General features: G+C 37.3%; 2 protein-coding genes across 2 annotated transcripts; one reads left to right on the top strand and one right to left on the bottom strand.

The window, feature by feature from the left end:
- Positions 1-304: 304 nt before the first annotated feature.
- LOC149154254 (protein GLUTAMINE DUMPER 2-like) lies at positions 305-658 on the top strand. Its single transcript, XM_089444087.1, has one exon. It carries the CDS (start codon positions 305-307, stop codon positions 656-658), a length of 354 nt encoding a protein of 117 aa, XP_089300213.1.
- A 520-nt stretch (positions 659-1,178) lies between these two features.
- LOC149154253 (protein STRICTOSIDINE SYNTHASE-LIKE 6-like) lies at positions 1,179-19,569 on the bottom strand. Its single transcript, XM_089444086.1, has 5 exons — positions 19,506-19,569; positions 19,288-19,411; positions 1,935-1,997; positions 1,708-1,840; positions 1,179-1,463 (listed from the first exon to the last, which is right to left on the bottom strand). Exons 1-5 carry the CDS (start codon positions 19,567-19,569, stop codon positions 1,179-1,181), a joined length of 669 nt encoding a protein of 222 aa, XP_089300212.1.
- Between the last annotated feature and the right edge of the window lie 689 nt (positions 19,570-20,258).

The following is a 20,258-nucleotide window of genomic DNA, read 5'->3' as shown; positions in this document are numbered from 1 at the left end:
CGATTCCCGGAATCGACCCGCCGCCGGGTCGGGCGGGGCGGAGCAGCCCGGGGGTGGCGCTGCGCGGCGGCGCCACCGCGCAGCGCCACCCCCGGGCCGCTCCGCCCCGCCCGACCCGGCGGCGGGTCGATTCCGGGAATCGACCCGCCGCTCTGGCGGTTCCATTGTCAAACCTAACAGTTAACAAATGTCAATCTCACGTACAAATTTGAAAACAAGCGTGACAAATCCCCATACATTTCTGAAATCGTTAAGGTGACTTCCTATCAGTTTAATGTTCTCACATTACAGCAAATACAGAAGTATGAGAAATATTACAGCGACTTCCAATGTGACTGCACATTCACCATGCAAGCCAGCAGTTCCATTTCTGCTAGGCGGAGTGGGTTTCTTGATCGCATTGATAGTTTTTGCTTTTATCATTCTGGCTTGCTCCTATGTGAAGGAATCCTATGGTTCGAATTCAAACTCAGAAGCAAATAACAGATCAGAGGAGAGCCGCGAATCAAATGTTCAGTATGGTGACAAGAATGAGACGATGGACGATAGAATATCGTGTGAACGTTCAGTGGAACGAGAGGAAAAAATAGTTGTAATCATGGCGGGGGATGTGACGCCAACCTTTATTGCTAACCCAGCCTATGTTTCTGCAATCTGAAAGCGCCAGGAGGCGGTGTATAGAGCTCTTTCATAGGAATTAAACGTGAGAGAAGATGGGGAAAAAACTGGAATTTTATGTTCAGTTGGATCCTGTATTCATTTTGTACTTCCTCTCATTTCAACAGCTACTTCTGTGATATGAGCATTTACAGACTCGTCAATTTTTGCTAGCAGAGTTTGTATATCGTAGGAAGCGTGTCACTAATCCGGTTAGTGGCATAGTATTTACTATTTTCAACGCTACTCGACCAATGAGTCATCTGTTCATAAATCGAAAATATTAACTGTTTTTGAAGGAAAATGATAGATCATACCACAATCTCAAAACACAGAAGCGCTGTTAATACTTTCTTGAGTGGGACTCATGTGGTTACACTCACAAGTTTGAATTGTCAAATATATGCTCCCTAAACTGTAATTGTTCTGAAATTTGAAAGAAGGCGTTGCAAATACCCATACATTATAAAAGTGGATCCCAATTTAGTTTTGAAAACATAGAGCTAACTTCCTATCAAATTTTAATTTATTGGTATCTCTTGCGTGAGAGTAACACGTCCAATGTAATCCAGAGTAAGAGATGCAGAGTACAGAGAGTCTCCCCTCTTCAATCCTGTATTTATTTCATTTTTCGAATTCGGATCGGAGTACAGCGCAATGGGATTGCCCATCTCATTCACTGCCAAAACACCTGGTTCATTAATTAGAGCATAGAAGACTACAGGTGGCGTCAATGTCGTCATCAGAGCCAACACGTGCCTCACAGATGGGAACTTCGTTGCCATCCTCCAGATTAAGGTTCGGCTCTGTCAAAAACCCACCCACTCTAATTTCATATATCAAGGAACAGAGAACGAGAAAAACATAAATAAATTTTTTGTAATGTAAGTAATAACTGATTTCTATGTTTAACGGTTTTGGTTCCCACAAATTTTATGATCTAATTCAAACAACTTCAACGGCTAAAATATACTCCAAACACCACCATTTCTTTAAATGTAAAAAAATCCAATAATTATTGAACTGGGTACTACAGTGACAGAACATTACCGTCGGAACTCCGATCCAGAAGGTGTCGTTCCCGTCATAGTGGATGTTATCTGGAAGTCCAGGGAGATTGTCAATGAAAGATTCGACTGTGCCCTTCTCTGGCCCCTTTAACCAGTACTTCTGGCAACGATACCTGTATTGAAAAACAGGGCACCTCTCAATTATACTACATGATCTAGATTTTTCCTTATAAAAATAATTAATGAGTGAGTGCAAGGCATACATACAGTGAAGTTTCACAGAAGACGACGAAGTCCTGTTTGGCGGAGAGGGCAACTCCGTTAATCTCTCTTCAACATTGTCAATCTCTCTTCAACCATTACTGCTTCAACCATTTCATCCATTGATTTCTGTTCCGCAACTGCCATTTAAGCCATCACTCTTGGATGATGAAGAAGAACAAAGTGCATAAATCAATAGAATTCTGATTTAGCGAAGGAAAGCAATGAATGCCCAAAAGCGTGAGTTGTGGAAATAGTGCTCTCTGCAACGGATAACGAAGAATACAAAAATACCTTAAAAGTGTAGCTACACATGAAATATTAACAAAATGAATAAAGCGAATTCATGAATACAAAAGGAATAAAGAGAATTCATAAGTTAAAAAATTAGCACACAATTTCAATTTTAAATATTTAATTTTTAAATAGTCACCGTTAATCTCTTTAATGAGTGTCATGATGTTAAAAAAAGCGACGGCTATTTTTTAAGAGGGAAAAAAAACTCATATCTTTTTAGTGAGATGTGAAAAAAAGAAAAAGACTAAGTGTAATATTTTTTTTGATGTAGTGAAAATACTCCGTATTTGTCTAAATATTTATGTTCAATTTTTTGAGGAAAAACAATAAAATAAAGTTTTTAAAGAGTCTGTCAAGCTTATTAAAGGGGATAGGAGCTAGACATTTGGATCATCCTTGAGTTTCTCTATCTTATTGTGTTTTCTTGAGAACTTGAAGTGGCTAGTACTATATAAAATAAAGTTTCTAGAAAGTCCATCAAGCCTGCTAAAGAGGATAGGAGTTAGACATTTAGATCATCTTTGAGTTTGTCTATTTTATTGTGTTTTCTTGAGAACTTGAAGTGGCTAATACCATTTGATTGAGGGACAATTTTACTTATATAAACATGTGATCGCGGGACAATTTTACTTATATAAACATGTAACATTCTTACGGTTATTAATATAAGTAAATTGGTCGTTCGGGTAAAACGATGGGGCAAGGATGCATTGCCAATCTTGGATAGTGAGTCGAGTAAGTTAATTATTATTTTTTGAAAAAAAAGTAGTTATTATTATTTTTTTGACATGAAATTCATAAACAAACTATTATTTGACCATTTTTAGTTAATATTTTTGTATAAAAATTGTGATTTTGACATGTTAATTCTAGCAAAAAATTATCAAAACGTTTAGTTTTTTTGTTATATTTATGTTAAAAATGGTTATTTTTTATGTCCATTGTTAAAAAATGTTGTTTTTTAGAAACAATTATTTCATGTGGATTGAAAAATTAATTAAGGATGTCTAAATATGTAGATTATCTAAAATTCAAACTATCGACTTTCTAATTTAAAAACGCAAAACAATAAAAACCCCACTAAAAAAAAAAAAAATTAAGATAGAGAACAAGAAAATATGAATACAATGACGACTTCAAAAACTATCAAATTTAGAAAATATTTTTTTACATTTCATACACTAGGTCTTTTAAAAAAACGGATATTCAAAAAATAGGTCTTTTAAAAAAAGGGTGTGATGCAGAATACTCACTTTTTAAAATCAGGATGAAAATCACTACCATTCACTACCATTCTAAAACTTAATGCACATGAAAAAAATTAAAGTTCCAAAAACCATGTTCTAAAAAAAAAATGTGTATTCTGCATCAACACTTTTGAAAATCGGGTCATTTTTTTGCCACCTCTACAAAACGGGTAACAGTATCAGTTCCCGTTTCAAAGTTTACATTGTTAAGAAAGGAAGCAGTTTGGTTGCAGAGATTGTGTTCAAGTATGGGGTTAGTACAGGGAGCTATAAGAATAGACTGTGACAGCCAAAGTGCAATTTTCTTGGTAAAGAACCCTGCTTATCATTCAAAGACAAAGCACATTGATGTTTAGTATCACTTTATGAGGGATATGATAGAAGACAAAAAAGTGTTGCTGGTAAAGGTGGACACTCTGAAGAATACTGCAGATGCATTGACAAAATTTGTGACCTCTGAGAAGTTCTCTTGGTGTAGAGAAACAATGGGCATTTCAGGGCTGGAAAAATGACTAAGCTCTCATGTGGTCCCCTGTGGAAAGAAAGCAACAAGTGGGAGATTTTTGGGTTGTGTTATATTCTTTCCACGACTAACCCACATAGTGAACCGGGGGGTTAGAGGGGGGCCGGAGCCCCCCCTTTGTTGCACCGATTGTGCAGCGGGGGGGTCACATGGGGGGCGGCAGCCCCCCCTGTCTAGGGGGCGGGTAGCCCCCCTCTACGAGGTCCAGGGCGTCACCCTGGGAAAAAAAAATTGGACCCTATATTAGGTTGGGCGAACCTACATATGTTTTTCGGTCCATGGTTTTGGACGTGATGGTTTTCGGTCCATGGTATTGGATGCTTCGGCATGTATAAATATGTATTGTAACATTGAAAGGAATATAATGAAAAATCAAGCTAGTAGTCCCGGTTTTGGGATCCAGTGGGAAAATCTTTGTGTATATGTGTTTTATGTGTTATGCTCTCGCATTGCTTATTTTCTATGTTTTAGAATTCATATGCAGGTAATTACTATACGGGGTTAAAACCTACAATGATATTCTCGAAAGGAAAGGATTTCCTTTGACACATAGTGACGGGTCAAGTAAAGAAGATAGGGATTCGAGTGAAGAATATCTATAAGATGGAGTTAGAGGAGTGTGCTTCCTTGATCACAAAAGAATAAAGGGTGCAAAATCAAGACGTTGGAAAGTTGTGGCATAGGCGATTGGGTCACTTACAACATGGGGCTTTGAAGATATTGCAACAGATCTCTACTGTTCTTCCCAAAGTTACGCTTGAGCAAGTTGATACATGCAAGGGGTGTACTTTGGGAAAATACACCAAGTCTTCCTTTCACGACAGAGACAGTTGAGGAGAGGCTATTCTAAAGTGAGTCCATTCAGATGTGTGTGGACCATTCTCGATAGCATCCACGACCAAACATAAGTATTATGTTATATTTTTTTATCACTATTCTCGTAAATGATGGATATTTTTCTTGTAGAAAAAGGATCAAACTTTCACAAAGTTTTGTGAGTTTAAAGCATCGGTGGAGAAAGAGTCAGGAAAGAAGGTTAAATCTCTACAGAGTGATAACGGTGGTGAGTATGTATCAAATGAGTTTAAGAATTTCTATGCAGCGGAAGGGATTAAATGGGAGTTGAAGGCACCCCATAACCCTCAACAGAATGGGGTGGCCGAGAGGAATAACATAAGCATAGTAGGGGTAGCAAGGGTGATGTTGCATGATCAGGGCCTACCACTACACTTGTGGGCTGAGGCATGCAACAAAACAATTTATGTTCAGAACCGTAGCCCACATCAAATACTTGCAATGAAGACAACAAAGGAGGCTTATTCCAGTAAGAGGCTAGATGTTCGTCACTTCAGGATTTTTGGGTCATCGGTATATTTCCATGTGACCAAAGATGCAAGGAAAAAGCTTGAGTTGACAGAAGAGTTGGGAATATTTGTGGGGTGCACTGATACACCTCACAACTATTGGGTGTACTTGTTGACCAGTAGGATAACTGTGGTTCGCAGGGATGTTAGATTTGATGAGGAGAAGGCCATGCGAGTTTCCCTTGAGAGGAAGCTTGAGCTACATGAGGATGGGGAGATTTTATCTCCTAAGGTTGAGGAGCCTCAGATTGATGTAGAGCAGCCATATGCAGAGGATTCAGGAGTCGAGACATCCACTTAGGAAGAGTCTTCTAGAGAGGGAATAAAGCACACTAAAGAGGCTGAAATATTTTTGGATGATGCATGGGAGAATGTGGGAGAACCCACTTCTTAGCGTAGGCAGAGGAGGTCACCTGAGAGGTACACTGGATACATGGCTCTTATGGGTGAATGTGTTGTGACAAAGCCATCTTCCTTTAAGGAAGAAGTGCAGCAACCAATTTGAGTTGATGCAATGGTGGAGGAGTATGACTCCATAGTTTGTAACAGTGTTTCAGATGTGGCCTCGAGACCGGAGGACTAGTCAGTGGTGAGCTCCCGTTGGATTTAGAAGGTAAATCAAGCTACATATGGTAGTGTGGAGAAGCATAAGGCTATATTTTTGGCCCGTGGATGTTCATAGGTAGAGGGGATTGACTATGATGAGACCTTTGCTCCTGTTGCAAGGTACTCATCGATCAGATCTATATTGGTACTATTAGCACAGATGAGTTGGAAGATATATTAGATGGATGTGAAGACAACCTTCCTTAATGGCATGATTGAGGAAGAGGTGTACATAGAGCAACTTGAAGATTTTGAGACCTTTGACCGTGAGTCACATGTGTGCCAGCTCAAGAGAGCATCGTATGGGTTGAAGCAAGCACGTTGTGCTTGGTACACCGGGATATATAGCTACTTCACCAGGTTGGGCTTCACAAAGAGTGAAGTGGATGCGAACCTCTATCACATAGTGGTGGAAGGTAAACTGTTGATCATTGTACTTTATGATGATGATCTCATAGTGACAGGTGATGATCAACTAATCAAATATTGCAAGGAGGACCTTGTAAGATATTTTGGGATGAAGGACATGGAGCTCATGCATTACTTTGTTGGCATGGAGGTATGGCAAGGAGATGAGGAGTTGTTTGTGTCTCAGGGCAAGTATGCCAATGAGATACTCAGGAGATTCCACATGGAGAGTAACAACCACATGGGGACTCCTCTAGCAGGTAACTTGAGGAAGGAGGATGATATCTCAGGGGAAGTAGTGGAAGCTACTGTTTACAGGCAGCTTGTGGGTTCACTCATGTACTTGGTTAACAAACAACCAAATATGTGCTATGCAGTTAACCAGCTTAGTCAAGCTATGGTTAGGCCTACCAAGTTTTATTGGAAGGCGACAAAGCATGTGTTGAGATACCTAAGGGGCACTTCTCAATATGGATTATGGTACATACAGACAAATGTAGTGAAGCTTCAAGGCTTCAATGATGCAGATTAGGTACGGATTCTATCCAATAGGAAGAGCACATCAGCAGGGATCTTCAGTATTGGTTTAGCGACAGTTTCTTGGTATAGCATGAAACAAAGATTGGTTGCATTCAGTTCAGAAGAGGAATAGTACATGGATTCTAGTCAGGTAACATGCCAAGGCTATCTGGATGAGGAAGATCCTGGTTGGTTTGTTTGGTCAGTAGATGGATCCAACTGTGATTTACTGCAATAATTAGAGTTGTATCAAACTCTCTAAAAATCCAGCTTCTCATGATTGGTTCAAGCATATTGATATCTGATATCATCATCTCAAAGATTGTGTATTGAAGTGGATTATGTTGTTAGAGTACATTTGTTATATACCTAGGGGGGATAATATGGGGTACCAAGGGAGGTACCCAAGGTAATAATGTAATAATGGGATGGGCCATAGTAGTAAATAAGGTGGTTAACCCATGTCATGTAAGGGACCACAAGTAGTTAATAATAATGTAATGGGCCCATGGTATTAGTTGATGGTATGAGGGAACCATGGTAATGACCCATGGTATTGTATGTATGAGGCCTATATAGAGGCTAGAGACTCCATGTGGAGATATAGACTGAAGTATCATTATATGAACAGGCATATGGCTTGTGAAGCGTTCTCCTTCCTTAAGGAGTGAATGTATGGTGTTGCCCTACCTTAAGGGTTTGATCAATAAAGAATCATTTCATATTATTTTTGGGTTTATTTACATTGTCTTATATTTTCATATCAGATCTATAATATTTCTGGGTTAGATCTACAACAAGTGGTATCAGAGCACTTTCTTGGGCAAACAGTGGAGAAATTTTTTTTTATTTTTTTTTTGCAGGGTTTCGGGGGCGGCGACTTTGCAGGTCAGATCTGTACAATTTGGTGCAATATCTATAAAATATAATTATAGCTCTGGATTCTTTGTGCAAAAATAGTCGAATTCAAAAAAAAAATCAGTTGAATCGGAGTCCGGATGAAGGAGATATCACTGATCTAAAAATCAGTGGGGTTGCAGACAATTTTCAGGGCAGCGATTTTGCGGCGCAGATCTAGATGTCCTGGTACAAGATCTACAAAATCTAATTGTAGATCTGGATTCTTTGGGAAAAAATACCCAACTTCAAAAAAAAAATCAGTCGAATCGGAGTCCAGATGAGGGAGATATCGCTGATTTAAAATCAGCTCTTTTTTCAGAAATTTTGGGTGACGGCGGGAAAGTAGCAGCGCAGATCTGAAATTCCAGTGTCTGAATCAGGATTTCTACCACATGGGCAGATGCAGAATGATTGTTCCATTTCTAAAAACAGGTTAGAATAGAGATTCTGAACAATATTGACGAAACTGTGACAATTTCAAATTTTCGCCAAAGTAAGTAAATTTTTTTCAAACCCTCTTCATGGAATATTTTGCTGGAAAAGATGATAGCCCTACTATTGAAGAATTCATACAAAGCCTAAAGAAAATATATAAAGAGGAGATATGGAGGTTTATGGTACCACTTTTTTTGACAGAAGAGGCCGCCATATGGTGGAACTCACTGGGCTATATAGCCTTGACCAAAATCTCGAATGAAGAAATGGAAAAACTCCTTATGGACAAATGGTCTCAGACTAGAAAACAAGATAAGGGGAAACATGTGGGGTTATTTCCTACTGGTATATCCTTATTGCAGGTTCATGGATTGATTCAGAAAGAGAAGATCATTGTTTCTATAAATCCTAGTTGCAAGCATAATTTCATCCATGTTAATTTGGCAAAAAAATTGCAAGTTCCTGCCAAAAACATTAAAAACACACAGGTGGAGGATGAGGATGTTCAAGTGTACAAGGATTTGAAGATTTCTATGGATAAATATGTGTTGCATGGTGATTTTTATGCTTCATATATGGATAACATGGATGTTGTTTTGGGATACCCTTGGATGGAATCAGTGGGTACCATAAATTTTAATGTGTAGAAGAAATTCCTGAAGCTCTGGTATAAAAAGAAGAAAATTACATTACAGGATATTTCCATTAATAAGCAGGTAGAGTCCAAGGAGGCTGAAGCAGAAGATGTTCCAAAGTCTGATGATGAGCTAGTAATGATAGATAATCAAACACAAACAGAGGCTGAAGCAGAAAAGGCTACAGGTACTGATACATCAGAGGACGGCTCAGTGGTTGAAGTTATATTGGACAAGAAGACACGACAACAGGCACCACAACAGGGTGAATTAAAGAAAAAGACACCGTGGGTTAAAACTTCAACATATCATCACCCACATCACCCTACAAGAAAACAACCAACACAATGGCAACCAACTAGCCACAAGGACAACAACCCCCATATGATGGATAGCAAGGAGCCTAGATCCACCTACTACACATCAACACTGGAGAGCTGCAATGGTCAACTTCCATCTCAAGCGAGCGAGGCCCCAGCAAGATCGAGGGTTCACCTTTCTCTTGGATGGCTAGATGCACGTGCATGGTACCAGTGGACTACTCTTTTGAGTAGATCTTACTATTTATGTTCTTCCCATGTTTCAGGGACGAAACATGCTTAGGGGGGTGGAATGTTATATACCTAGGGGGGATAATATGGGGTACCAAGGGAGGTACCCAAGGTAATAATGTAGTTAATAATAATGTAATGGGCCCATGGTATTAGTTGATGGTATGAGGGAACCATGGTAATGACCCATGGTATTGCATGTATGAGGCCTATATAGAGGCTAGAGACTCCATGTGGAGATATAGAGTGAAGTATTATTGTATGAATAGGCATATGGCTTGTGGAGTGTTCTCCTTCCTTAAGGAGTGAATGTATGGTGTTGCCCTACCTTAAGTGTTTGATCAATAAAGAATCATTTCATATTATTTATGGGTTTATTTACATTGTCTTATATTTTCATATCAGATCTATAATATTTCTGGGTTAGATCTACAACAACATTCCCACGGAGGAGCAAGATGCTAACATTTTGACAAAGACATTGTCAAGATGTAAATTCGAGTTTCACATATATAGGATCGAGGTAGCTGAAAATTCCTTTATCGTTGAGAGGGAGTGTTGAGAAATGGCAACAAGAAATTCCAGTTTAATTTTTCCTTGAATTAAACTACGAATTAAAATCAAATTCTATTCTCATAGACACTTGTAAATAGTTAATTAAGTTTCATTAACTTAATTAGCTTAGGAATTTCGAGTTGGAAGTATTTCTGTAGTCATGTATATATTCTGCCTAAATTTTAGGGGCCCAGTATGAGTTTAAATTGAGTTGGAAATTAGATCACTTAGTTTACTGAGTTATGTTCAGTTAAATTAGCTCCAAACTGTTTGAGGAACTAATAGAGGACTAATAGTCAGTTGGTTCACTAGTGCATCCACTAGTACTACTCTAGTTAACTGAATATTCCCCCATAAGAAACTCATGCATGTCAGTTCATAGAAAGACCTAGTTGAGACTAGAGTGTAAGGACAATGCTATGACTGGTATTATTTACTAGAGTGTAAATATCATGCATGCATTATAGATTGATCCTATGTTTGGATTGCGTAGTTTTGGAAGCATGAATTCCCTTTAAATACAAGATATTCATCCTAGGAATTATGAAAGATATTAGGGGTTCAAAGAGTTGTTGAATAGGCTAAGGATTTAGCTTGAGCTAGCTTGTGAGCTGAGAGAGTTGAGCATACTTGTGTAGAATTGTTCTAGTGAGAACAAGCTTTGTATATTCACTCATATTTATGATATATGCAATAGAAATAGCAGAGATTTGAGCAGTGGCTTTCCCCAGATACATATTGTGTTATGTGCCATTCATTTATCTTATTCTTGTTCATATTTTTTTCATCGATCTATTGGCTTCGCTGGTTGAAAGTAGAAGTAGATTCCTGTCTTTTGCTTTCGTACATTGCATGAGCTTGTGAATATATAGGTTTTTATACAGAAGATAGAATTCCATCCTTTACACAGGGAATGAACCTAGTTTCTTTACCTTTTTTCAAGAGTTTATTTACAAGCGTACCTCCATTTCTACCTAGTGCAACTTCTTTCTACACGGATTCTTGCCCTATATCCCTTGGTTGAAAAAGAGGTAAAATTTCAATTTTATGAGAAAAAAATTGTCCTGTGCTCCCCTCTTTCTCCTTCTCCTGAGAACATCGATTTTCCTTTTCCTACAATCCCAACAATATTTATATCATGAGCTTCATAAAAATTACCTACATACCTAGATGATTTATGAATTCATGTCTCTTCCTGCTCGTCCTCTCCTTTCTTTGAATGAAATTAAATTTCATCCTTATCAGACATTATTTAGCTTTTATCAATTCCTTTGTCATATGCAACCACATAATAAGTTTGAAGAACAAACTATTTATCTATTTCAAACTCAGTGTCCTTCATCAATTTCTTCAAAAATTTGTCCTCTTCATTGAAGTTCATGCGAATTTTTTTACGACTGTGACATTTTATCTCCTTAATCCTTCCTTTGGTTGTCTCTATAGCCTTCATCCTTTGTGCCATGTTCCTCAAATTTTGTATTGTTCAACTGATCTTTTATTAACCTTCATCCTTCTCTTTTATGAGGTTGTTCTCCTCATCTTCACTTTATTTTAGAACATATTTTAGTCATTTTCATTCATCTTCCACTTGGCTACCTTCAAAATTCAACATTTTTGTAGTTGTTGTCATGACTATCTTTATCAGTTTCTTGCAGGGATGAAAGCTTATTTATGCTTTCCTCTCCTCTTGAGAAGAAATTCTTGTACCTTCTTGTTCCTTTTGGACAATATGCCTATGCTATTGACTTGCAAACACATCATTTATTAGTTTTAAAAACATGCAACCATCTAGTGTTACAGATCATTTTGTCACATAGGAAAATGATCATCAATTTGGGTCAATCACTATCTACATGTGTTATGGAGCATCACCTTGTATAGTTTGAAACTAAATTATCCCAAAGAAAGTGTAATTTCTAGACCCTATGGTACAAAACCCTAATTTTGGCTATGTTCACAGTTACCTAGTTGATTCCTGTGCATACGTAGGGAAGACCATTACTTTTTGTGAATAAGTACGCATTATCTTCCATTATGACCTGCAGACATGAATGAGGTATGTAAAAATAAAAAGTAAAGTCTAGAAGCATTGTTGGTAGCATCTATCCCAACCAACAAGCTTCGAATGAGTGCCTATTCAGTGTTGATCCCTCCCAACATGGAGTAACTTCACTTCCTTTGTGGTACCTCTATCCCACTAAGAGTGGATCTCATCCCTTCGAGAATGGATCCATAACTTCTCATCCTTGGCCTATAAATCCATTACAAGTCTGGGCTTTGAGGGAGGATTGTTGGAAGTAGGTTTATGTTGTTGAGATTAGGTTGGAAGGCTTGTCTTGCAAGGGAGAGGGTTGGAGATTGCAGAAAGGGATTACTACATCAAGGCATGGTTGTAAGGCTTTTCTCTCCAATTTTATGAATATAAGAAATTGTTCTTTCTCAGTTATAATTACACTTTAAGCATTGATTTAATAACATTCATTCAAAGATTCTCATTTTAAGGATTTCATTGGGTGTTTTGAATTCGATTTCCTTTGGTCATTTCTCAAATATTTGTCTCTTTTTCTTAACAATTTTTGCATGTTTTTCTTTCATTTTTGCAAGGATATTTCCCGCTCAATCGTCGGTGGAGGGGGGGCTAAATTGTGTCTGAGTGTTTAATCGTCTTTGAGTGTTATTATTTTTTATATTTTGAAATTTCACCAGGTTTCCTTTACTTACACTTGATTGGTTCTTTAGTTGTATTAGTGAAGGGAAATAGTCTTGTTGTTCTTTTGCTTATTTAGAATCATCTTGTGTTTTTTTTGAAGAATTCTCTTGCATAGATTACATTTGCATGGTTAGAATTGTCATTTCATGAATAACATTTTTAAATAGATTACATTTGCGTAGTTCTCAAGAAAATTGTGTATAGATTACATTGCATGGTTTGCAACTTAGAGATTTGAATTGCATTGAAATTAGAAGTGGTACATTCTGGAGTTAATATTTTAAAGAAGAACCTCTTTACTTACTCTAGCTAGAATTCATCGAAATGAAGAGACTACAAATTTCATATTTGATGCATTAGAGTTTTGATTCAAGTCATAATACCATCAGTTTCATGTCCATTGACGCTTTGAGTAAATAACAACTTAATAACAAATCATTAATAAAATTCATCTATAATTTTTATTATTTTTAGGGCTCTTTTCCACCTACTATAGATTAGGTTGTAGGTATTTGGAATAAGAAAATGAGTAAAATTTCCAAAGCTGTAAACAAACACTAGAATCTTGCGATAGGGAGATAAATCCAGTTATTTCAGTTTTGCTCTGAGAAGCTCCCCTTACAAATGAGTCAAGCACGATATCATATTAGACCTGGTGAAGTAATCGTACCCACTTCATTGGCTATGGTAGCGTGATTTTAATGTATTACAATGGTGGCAAAAGGTACTTGGGGTCACTTGAAAGTAAACCTCCAATGGACCATGTTGAAGAGTTTTCAAGAGGATTGAACTTTGTTACTCTTCCCTTGCATGTACGTCTGATCTACGACTGTTCCACTAGGTAGAATTGTTGTAGTTGGTAAAATTAGTGACCATAATCCTAGGGCTATTACCCAAGCTGACGACAGAGTAAAGGTCCTGTAGTACCTAGAATAGATGTTGACTAGACTCACTTGGAATTTTTGGAGGGTAATCTTCACTCAAGATGGCATAAGTGAAGTTACTTGCACCATATTCTTTCATGAAGTAGGTTGTCAGTGTAACTAGTTCCACTCACTCTATCTACAACCACTTTTCACTTTGATTTCTATGACGTTGGATTTCATTACCAAAAAGTGATTTCATTGTGAAAAACTTGTTTTCTTGGTTTGAATCCTCACATTTTTTAGCATGTGTTTAATTGATTGTTTTTACTTTTTACAGACCTTAGGTGTGGATTGTGATTTTTAATTGTTAATATTAAAAAGTAAATTTATCTAAGTTGAATCTAATGACATCAATGATAGAAGTTACCAATAAAGACCTCCCTTTTAACGGGAACCCTAATCCTTTCCCTAATTTTGTAAATGTCGGTCCTCATATGGATACATTGTCACTTCCCAGATTCATGATAGGTTTACTTGTATGGATTTTCTCAAATTATTTAATTCCAAACACTCCAATTGTACCATCTCAACCAATTTTTTCACCTCAGCCGAGTTAACCATCTCAACATTACCAGCCTATTATTGACCCTTTACCTTCTTCGTCCAACATTTCCTCCTTCCTTTCTTCCTCTTCGCTTGGTAAAAACCTTGATGCTAGTAACCAGGTAACTAAGAAGAAGAAGAAGGAGAAAGATAATAATGTAGTCAATCAACCAACCATGGTTGTAAGTATTGGTAATCTTGAGGAAACTTGTAAAATGCATCATAAGCGAAAATACCCTTGGAATATTTGTAAGGGTAACCACTTCCTTATCAATTGTCCTAGTATTCCTAAGGTCTTGGAAATATGGTCAAACAATTATTATCAACTTACTATTGATCCATCAACTAGAGATTCTAAAATTCAAGGCAAAAAGATTAAGGTTAGATTTCCTTGTAGGTTATGCAAAGGGACTCATCATAGTCACCTTTTCCCTCACATGGATGAAGCCTCAAAATTGTTTGAAAAAATTATTGTTTCACAGCAGCAACTTCCAACTAATTACTGTAAAATTTCTCTCCATATACTTTCAGTTGAATAAGTGTTTAATCTAAATCCAAGTATAGTCAATCCTACTCTTCCATTGGAGGGTGAAACATGTGTCACTCATATCAATGGATTATTTGTTGATCAAGTGATTGAATCAATTCCATCTTCGGTCGATCCCACTCTCCCTTTAGAGAGTGAATTTCATGCCTCTCAGGTTCTTCATGTTACCTCAGATTCTTTTACACATGGGGGCATTTCATTTGTTGTTTCTAAACCCCATCCAAGTAATGCGGCTATTTCTTTTGATTTGAGTAGACTGATAGAACCTCATCTTCCTTCTTCCACCCCTTTCCAAATTATTGTGAACTATTAAGGTAATAATGTTTGATGCACAAATGTAAATGAAGGTGCTTCCATCAGTATTTTATCCTCGACTACTTGGAAAACTTTGAGTTCCCCTCAGCTTGTACCTGTTACACAAAATCTTTTAGCTTTTAACATAACCATTAGTGAACCTTTAGGGATCCTTCATAAGTTAACTATTACCTTGGAAGGTAAGACTGTTTGTATCGATCTTATGGTAGTCCAAGATCCATTGGATTTCAATTTTATCCTTTGGTGAGACTATGTCTATGCCATGGAATTTTTCATATCGACACTCTTTCACGTAATGTCTTTTTCTCACAATGGAAACATTGTGATTGTTGACCAGATTTCATTTATTGATCTCAATTCGACTACCAACCATCTGAAACCCCTAAATGCTCCTTATATGGAAGTGGTACCTACCTTGCCATGGGTTAATTATGTGGTAAGTTGTCTCATGTTTTCAGTTACCGATGCAAGCGAGCCTCTCACTGTCTTGTCGACTTCTTTTGACTTAGATCCGGTAACTGACATGGTCAAAACTTCAATGGGGGCATTTGAATACGATTTTCTTATCCCTATATATCCCCTTGACATGTGTTCCTTCCAAAGAATTGTTCTTCCATCTGATGAAGACCTTTTGGATGCCATGATCAAGGGGTTTCCCTTGACATGTGTTTCTTCTATTTGGAATCCATGAAACAAGTCGTTTTGAGGATTCTTTTACTGTGTCGACCTTGTTAAAAAATGAAACAACTCTTTTTGAGGATAGTTCTTTTACTATGTCAACGTCATTAAAAAATGAAATAACTCTTTATGAGGATTGTTCTTTTACTATGTCAACTTTGTTAAAAAATGAAATAACTCTTTATGAGGATAGTGCTTTTACTATGTCAACCTCGTTAAAAAATGAAACAAATCCTCCCCTAATTAAGTCAAGTCTTTCATTTGATCTCGTAAATGAACCTTCATTTCATCCACTTATTAGTAATCGATAGTCTACTTAGGTGAATGAAACAAATATTGGGGGCATGTTCCTATATCGGTATGCTTGGGGCATGAAAACTTATCTCAAGCATAGTTTTTCTTTGTTTCAAGCTTGTGTAGAATGAAACCCACCTCGAGGCTATTTCAGTTATCATTTTCAAGACTCGTTAAACTCATGAAAATATATATCGAGCATCTTTTGCTATCTTTTCATGCTCGTAAAACATACATGAAAATGTCAAGTTATTTCCGTCTTTTCTTAATCGTTAATTAAATTGAAAGTCGGTGATCTAAGTAAATTTTCATCTCTTTCTTGGACTTGTTAAAACTTACGAAAAAGTGAAACCATGGAGTTCTCTTTATGTCCTTTTCAAAATCCTTAAAAATTAAAAGTTCGTCGAGTGCTTGATTGTTAGAACTCGTAAAATTAAATGAACAATCGTCCTTTCAGTATAAGTTTACCCCTTTTATGAACTGAACTAGACTATTTATGAAAAAGGTATATGTTGATCAATCATGGTCAATAGAGTTCTCTCTTGCATTATTTTATCCTTTCTCGGGCTTTAGGGACTAAAATTACGAAAAAGAACATTGTGGAGTTTACTTATGTTTTTCTTCTTACTCCCTCAAACTGAAAAACATCGAGCTTTACTTTCTCCGGGCTCGTTAAATTTTACAGTAAAACAACTGAACACGTTTTCTTTTCTTGTCTTTTCAAACTCTTTAAACATGAAAACGACATCAAGTTACCCCTTTACTGGACTCGTAAAAATTAAACAATGTAGGACTCGTTAAGCATGATGAGAATGAACCACTCCTTCTTATGGTTTGTTAAAAACACTTTGGAGGACTAGTTTGAAGGATGAGCTTACAGGACAAGCATATGTTATACTCCTCATGCTTTTAAAAAATAAATAGGTACTTGCCAGTAATGCTAGGGGGGAAAGTGAGAAAGAATCTTTGTTTTACATTCGTAAAAGGTAGTATGCCGCTTTTGAACATGACACTTCGTCACTTTTGTGTCCGGGTTGGGAAATCCATTTTGTTACTCAGATGACCATACCTCATTGAAAGTATTTAGTTGGGTTGGGTTTTATTTTTTGAGTAAAATGATTCCAAGTCATCATGTCATGTCTCTGATATGTTCGAGAGAAGTTCAACCTCAGTGAAAATTACTTTACCAGTCTTGGCCTTCAATTGCATCGACCATCCCTGAGTCAATCCCGAATTAGTTTAAACTACTATTCTTCAAAACTTGACACAATTTTTGTGTCGTAAGCCCTCCTATGAAGGATTGCTTCCTATCAACTTCAACTCATTATATAGGAATTTGATCTAGAAACCTTCAGTACCTTGAGTCCTGCATGCCTTAATGGTAGGTTTCTTGCCTTCAACGATAACTTCTCATCATTCGCCTTCAATCGAATGATTCTATGAGTGTTCGACAAAAAATCATCTATTCACACTTCATAGATTGTACTGGAAGTAGCTTGAGATCCATTGTCATTATTGGTGGTTTCTCTCATGGTTGTTAATGGTTCACATTATTGATTGGTAATCAAGTGGCTTCTACCATGTTTGACTTCGAGACATTCACTCGCATGGCTATATTCGTACTACAAATCGAGAGATGGAGATAAAGACCCCGGATCTAGTTTCATCCATCTAGGTTCCGTGGAGTTATTAAATATTCATGATTGTAAAAATATATCCATTGATGGTTGCGTCCATACTATGTCGTCTTTTGACATGGATCTTCAGATGCATTTCCATACTGTGCTTTGAGACATTTATGTTCTGGGTAAGGGAATGCCTACCACAGTGATGATATTATATATTGCATTGTAACATTTCTATGATTGTTTTAGGTCTTTGACTATAGTATCTAACCCAAACCTTTGCATGATAAAACATTTCAATCATCAAAATATTTCTTCTGACTTTGCGCTTTAGGAGGCAATTTGTTACGCATCATTTTGTCACCTAGGAAAATGATCATCAGTTTGGGTCAATTGTTATCCATACATATGTTCCGGAGCATTACCTTATAGATTTTGAAACTAAATTATCCCAAAGAAACTAGAATTTCTAGATCTTATGGTACAAAAACATGATTTTTGCTATGTTCGCAGTTACCTAGTTGACTCCCGCGCAGACACAAGGAACTACCATTATTTTCTTCCACTATGACCTTCGAACATGACTTGAAGTATGTAAAAATAAAAAGTAAAGTCTAGAAGCATTGTTGGTAGCATCTATCCCAACCAACAAGCTTCGAATGAGTGCCTATAAAGTGTTGATCCCTCCCATCATGGAGTAACTCGCCTTCCTTTGTGGTACGTCTATCCCACTAATAGTGGATCACATCCCTTGGAGAATGGATCCATAACTTCTCATCCTTGGCCTATAAAGCCATTACAGGGCTGGGGTTTGAGGGAGGATTGTTGGAAGTAGGTTTATGCTATTGAGATTAGGTTAGAAGACTTGTCTTTCAAGGGAGAGGGTTGGAGATTGCAGAAAAGGCTTGCTACATCAAGCCATGGTTGTAAGGTTTTTCTCTCCAATTTTATTAATATAAGCAATTGTTCTTTCTCAATTATATTTCCATTGATTTAATTTGTAGGATTCCTTGGTCACCTACATGAGTTTTGGTTGCATTATTGATCAATTCACATGTTTAATTGGTTAATTAATTCATTTGTCTCGCTGATTATATGATGTACTCTTTGATCTCTTATTTCTCTTTGTCTTTGCAGATCTCTTCTATAGCATTGTAGAGAAGCTACTAAGAGTGACGAGAGGACATTTGGAGCATCAAAGGGTGAGTGATAGAAATATTTGAGGAACTTAATCAATCAGTTTGCTAAACCGGTAAGAGGACTCTTTCAATCTATTTGCTCTCAAATAATCGAAACTTAAAGAAAGGTAGCAATGACTGTGTGTTTGTTACTAGGTATTCTTAGAAGTCTAGGGAGATCACTCTTATTCGAAAGAGGGATTTATCCACATAACATCTAGCCTCTTCTATTACATGTATCACGAATTCCTCTTGGTGTGTATGGATCTCCTTTTGGTTTCTTTTAGGAGACAATGTTGTCTCATCTTCTTTCATCTTGTCTTACTTTGATTGTCCTTTGTATACATATTTGTCCACAATATGATTGATAATTATAGTCCTTACATTATGAATTTCATTTGAATACCAACCTGAAGGAACAATACATACGAATCAATTTTGCTTTGAGGAGTGACTACCTGGCCTGACATGGTTTCAGAGCCAGCTCCCAAAATAGTTGTAACTCCCTTCTGCCTACTGCTCTCTTTCCACTGCCTACTACTCTCTGTCCACTGTCTACTGCACTCTCTATCCCCTCCACAGTCACTGCCACTCTATAGTCACTGCCACTATCTAACGCAGAACCATCTGTTAAACAAAACCAGAAGGTTGAATAACCATGCGTGAATCAGGTTCCTTGGCTAGGATCTGCGTGCATGAATCAACTGTGTATTAACGCTACTATGTACGCCAGTATTAAAATCTACCCCATTGTTCTCTATCCCTCTCCGAGAACTTGCAGCCATTAATTATCTGTAAGCGTGTCTGTGCATTCTGTAGGTCGGTCCTAAACTTTTTTGAAACACCTTGAATCAAGTGTTGAGTCCTATATGCGTTGAGAATGAATGTCACTCGTCGAGGTTGAATATGTTGCTATTTTCTACCGACGGTGCTGGTGAAAGTTGAGTTCAATTGCGACTATGTGTCCATTCTTTGTGCTAGTTCATTGAGTTTATATGTACGTTGGTCGATTCATTGATTTTATCTGCCATTCGTTGTTTAATTCTTGGTTGGTGCATTTACATTGTACGTTTGTTGGAGAACTCGAATTGGCTGCTCAGCATGGTGGTGCTGCCCAAATGGTGTCAAAATTTTTTGAAGAGCTGCTACGTGTTGTACGCTGGTCCATTGGTCGAATCACTTGGTATGCGTTGAACTGTTTTGAACGCTGGTGGCCTATGTTAAATGGTATGTGTTGAACTGTTTTGAACACCGGTGGCATATGTTAAATGGCATATGTTAAATGATATGCCTTGAACCGTTTTGAAGTTGCATTGTTCATTGTGGTGAATTTAAGTTGGGGGTGTTGCATGAAGTACCACTATCACACTGCTGGAACGTTGTTGGAACTCTGATATATACCTTTATTGTATGTGTTGTAAAGCTTTGTGTCCAACGTTGTACAGTTTTTTATATATTTATGGTATATGTAGGA

Source organism: Pinus tabuliformis, chromosome 9 (genome assembly GCF_031772625.1).
Source record: "Pinus tabuliformis cultivar Carrire ecotype Pingquan chromosome 9, CPIR1, whole genome shotgun sequence".
In the NCBI taxonomy this organism is placed as follows: Eukaryota; Viridiplantae; Streptophyta; class Pinopsida; order Pinales; family Pinaceae; genus Pinus; species Pinus tabuliformis.
This window is presented reverse-complemented; position numbering and strand designations above follow the sequence as displayed.

Excerpts from the sequence above, each read along its gene's own strand:
- LOC149154254 (XM_089444087.1), top strand. The coding sequence starts at position 305 with ATGAGAAATATTACAGCGACTTCCAATGTGACTGCACATTCACCATGC.
- LOC149154253 (XM_089444086.1), bottom strand. The coding sequence starts at position 19,569 with ATGGCTGCAAGTTCTCGGAGAGGGATAGAGAACAATGGGGTAGATTTT. Across the intron at positions 19,412-19,505 it reads TTTTAATACTGGCGTACATA|ATGGTTCTGCGTTAGATAGT; the intron begins GTAGCGTTAATA and ends TTTGTTTAACAG. Across the intron at positions 1,841-1,934 it reads GTCTTCTGTGAAACTTCACT|GTATCGTTGCCAGAAGTACT; the intron begins GTATGTATGCCT and ends TTTTCAATACAG.